The 3,707-nt window shown below is 48.0% G+C and overlaps 1 protein-coding gene across 11 annotated transcripts in view; it reads right to left on the minus strand.

The window, feature by feature from the left end:
- Positions 1-6: 6 nt before the first annotated feature.
- LOC114485149 (acetyl-CoA carboxylase 2-like) overlaps positions 7-3,707 on the minus strand; it is a 46,448-nt gene continuing 42,747 nt past the window's right edge. For all 11 annotated transcript variants that reach the window (XM_028485973.2, XM_028485974.2, XM_028485975.2 and 8 more), the window contains one exon: positions 7-2,645. In XM_028485973.2, the coding sequence (XP_028341774.1) occupies positions 2,382-2,645 (264 nt within the window). In that variant the 3' untranslated portion in view covers positions 7-2,381. The remainder of the gene's footprint in view (positions 2,646-3,707) is intronic.

A 3,707-nucleotide genomic window follows, 5' to 3' on the forward strand; every position in this document is an offset into this window, starting at 1 on the left:
GTCCCAAGAACGAGCCGCTCTTCACCTGTCCACACAGCTGTCCGGTGTGCCTGGGGTGCACGAGTAGGTGGCTGGCTAACACCGGTGCCCCCCTCTGGGCATGGCGGTCACCAGCCCACACGTGCTTGGCTGTAACCACCTCCCGTTTCCCAGAGGGGCTGCCTGCCCGCAAACAGGGTGTCCAGTCCAAAGGGCAGAAACCTCCACTCTCCATGAAATCATAGGGAGAATGTTTTGGCGAAAGGCACCAGAGGAAGAGGGGGCGTAAGAACCCTTCCTGGGAGAGGAGAGCTTTCACACCAGTTACGACGCTCCTGTGTGCTGTCAGCAGGCGTGACAAAGGGGCCACGAGACCCCAGCGGGAGGGTGAGAAAATGAAGAAGCAGTGAGGTTAAATGAGGGGGTCAAATAGGCTACTGCAAGTTGGGTGTGGGACCCGAACCTGCATCTACAGGCTGAGCCACTGGATTCAAAGGTGACCAACTTGTCCCGGTTGGCTCAGGACTTTCCCAGTTTTAGCACTGAGAAATCCCACATCCCGGGAAACAGTCCTGGGAAAACAGGGACAGTTGATCCCCCTTTTGGACACTGACAGCAATAAGAGCTGGAATTTTTCCTTCCTATTCTGCTGAAGTGATCACTGGCCACTCACAGTGTGGGACAAGCCACAGGTCACTTCACTCAGAGACAGCTGGGCTGGCTGACCACCATCCCACCTTTTATTAATCCTTATTTGCTCCAAGCGTCTCAATTTTTCACTGATTAAGATGAATTATTCAAAGCTGGCAAAGAAACTCTCTCCCTCAAAAGCAGCAAACTCCATTTAATTCATGGCTAAGCGCCCCAGGCCAGACAGATTTAAATGCTTTTCAAATGAAATGTCTTTCACGCTAAAAGACACCTCCACAAGAATGTTTAATTTTACGAACTGAACTGGTGTTTACCTTTTTGTTCCCAGGTCAAGGCAGGAGAAATGTTAAGATGCGGGGGTTTTGATTGCTAATTTTTAGGGAAATGCAAATCAAAACTACAGTGAGGTACCACCTCACACGGGTCAGAATGGCCATCATTACAAAGTCTACAAATAACAAATGCTAGAGAGGGTGTGGAGAAAAGGGAAACCCTCCTACACTGTTGGTGGGAATGTAAGTTGGTGCAGCCACCGTGGAAAACAGTATGGAGGTTCCTCAGAAAACTAAAAATAAAATTACCATACGATCTAGCAATCCCACTCCCGGGCATATATCTGGACAAAACTCTAATTTAAAAAGATACGTGGGGCTTCCCTGGCGGCGCAGTGGTTGGGCGTCCGCCTGCCGATGCGGGGGACGCGGGTTCGTGCCCCGGTCCGGGAGGATCCCGCATGCCGCGGAGCGGCTGGGCCCGTGAGCCACGGCCGCTGGGCCTGCGCGTCCGGAGCCTGCGCTCCGCAGGGGGAGAGGCCCGTGTACCGCCAAAAAAAAAAAAAAAAGATACATGCACCACTATGTTCGTAGCAGCACTATTCACAGTAGCCAAGACATGAAAGCAACCTAAATGTCCATTGATGGATGAATGGATAAAGAAGATGAGGTAAATATACACAATGGAACACTACTCAGCCATAAAAAAGAATGAAACAATGCCATCTGCAGCAACATGCATGCAACTAGAGATGATCATACTAAGTGAAGTAAATCAGAAAGAGAAAGACAAATACCATACGGTATCAGTTATATGTGGAACCCAAAATATGACACAAATGAACCTATCTATGAAACAGAAACAGGATCACAGATATAGAGAACAAACTGGTGGTTCCCAAGGGGGAGGAAGTAGGGGGAGGATGGAGTGGGAGGTTGGGATTAGCAGATGTAAGCTTTTAAATATAGAATAGATAAACATCAAGGTCCTAGTGTATAGCACAGAGAACTATATTCAATGTCCTATGATAAACCATAATGGAAAAGAATATTAAAAAAAAGAATGTATGTATAGGTATAACTGAATCACTTTGCTATACAGCAGTAATTAACACGACATTATAAATCCACTATACTTCACCGATAAAAAAAAAGATGTGGATGTTCTGGAATTTGTAAGCTTCTTTGTCAATGTAGGTTTCTCCAGGAACCGCTTATGAGATTTAAATTTAAAAGAACCCCCAGCCCCATCCCAACCAGCACCACCTTTTTAAAAAAGGATATAGTACGCAGCACCTTTTAAACTTTTAGAATCACCTTGACCATTCTTTGGATCTCCTTCAAGATCGACCTGTAATAAGCTCAAGACCAATGACCTTGGTGAACTGATTTCATGTATGTCATGGATCTCAAGTACAGGAAGAGGACAGACTGGGTTCTTGGACTTCAGCATAGGGAATTTAAAATACGGTCTGCTCTTCATCTCCTAAAGTGCTGCTGCATCTGAAGCAGCAGGCTAATTTTTAGTTTCTCATAAGGGAGCGGGGAAAGGAAGGGAGGGAGGGAGGGAGATACTGACGAAATGGCCTCTTCCCGGTTCTCTCCCCAGGAGAAGCAGTGCCCAAACTGGGAATCGGCAAATTCATGTAAGCCTCCAGCGGCAGCCACGCTGAAATAACCCCACACATTCTTGCTGCTGCGGAAATTCAACTCCTGGACCGTTCCAGAGCTCGGCTTAAACCCCTGGAGCCCAGACAGAAAAAGCAAAATGGAAGAATAGTTACTCCAGATATATTTTCATCAGAATTAAATCCTAGGAAAACCCAAGAGACCACCCCCCCACACCCAAGAGCTTAGCGTGATGAATAAAACACTGATACTTCTCACTAGGGGTGCAGGTGTTTCCAGGTGAGCACGTCAATGTGTGTCATTTTTACTTAAACAAAAAAAAGTCAAAAAACAACCAACAAGTTGGGACCGGTGATCACTGATGGAGCTGAGTGAAGGTACATACTGATTTTAAATGTTTGCCGTTGTTGATAACAAAAAGTGTAAATAAAAGAGGAGTTGGCGGGATTTCCCCGGTGGTCCGGTGGTTAAGACTCCGTGCTTCCACTGCAGGGGCCACGGGTTCAATCCCTGGTCAGGGAGCTAAGATCCCACATGCTGTGCCGTGCAGCCAAAAAAAAAAAAAGTTGGATTTCCAATTCCAGATTATGAAGATTTCAGCAGGTAAGGAAATCCAGTGTTAGCCCTTGCTGTTGCTAACACACACATAATTCCCTTTGCAGGGATGACCCATCCCCTTCTGAGTATAATTGTGGTAAAGGGGGGGTGGGTTGGATCCTCTTGCTGGGATTAGAACTCTTGAAGCTTGTGATGGAGGCATTCATTTTGGCAGACATGCCTGGAGGCAAGAGATGGAAAGTTCCAGGTGCCTGGGCTATTTCTACACGTGATCCTCCATCCTCCCAGGCACCTGTGAACAGGGCCTCAACCTTCTGAAAATGTCCCATTTTGCTTGTCCACCATCAGAACTGACTGTTCGCCTGTAGCCAAAGATCCCAAACTAATACAGTCACCATAGTTTAAAATTCTTTCATTAAAAAGGTGGGGGTGGGCTTCCCTGGTGGCGCAGTGGTTGCGCGTCCGCCTGCCGATGCAGGGGAACCGGGTTCGCGCCCCGGTCTGGGAGGATCCCACATGCCGTGGAGCGGCTGGGCCCGTGAGCCATGGCCGCTGAGCTTGCGCGTCCGGAGCCTGTGCTCCGCAACGGGAGAGGCCACGACAGAGGGAGGCCCGCAT

The sequence above is a fragment of the Physeter macrocephalus genome, unplaced genomic scaffold, assembly GCF_002837175.3.
Source record: "Physeter macrocephalus isolate SW-GA unplaced genomic scaffold, ASM283717v5 random_619, whole genome shotgun sequence".
NCBI classification, from domain to species: Eukaryota; Metazoa; Chordata; class Mammalia; order Artiodactyla; family Physeteridae; genus Physeter; species Physeter macrocephalus.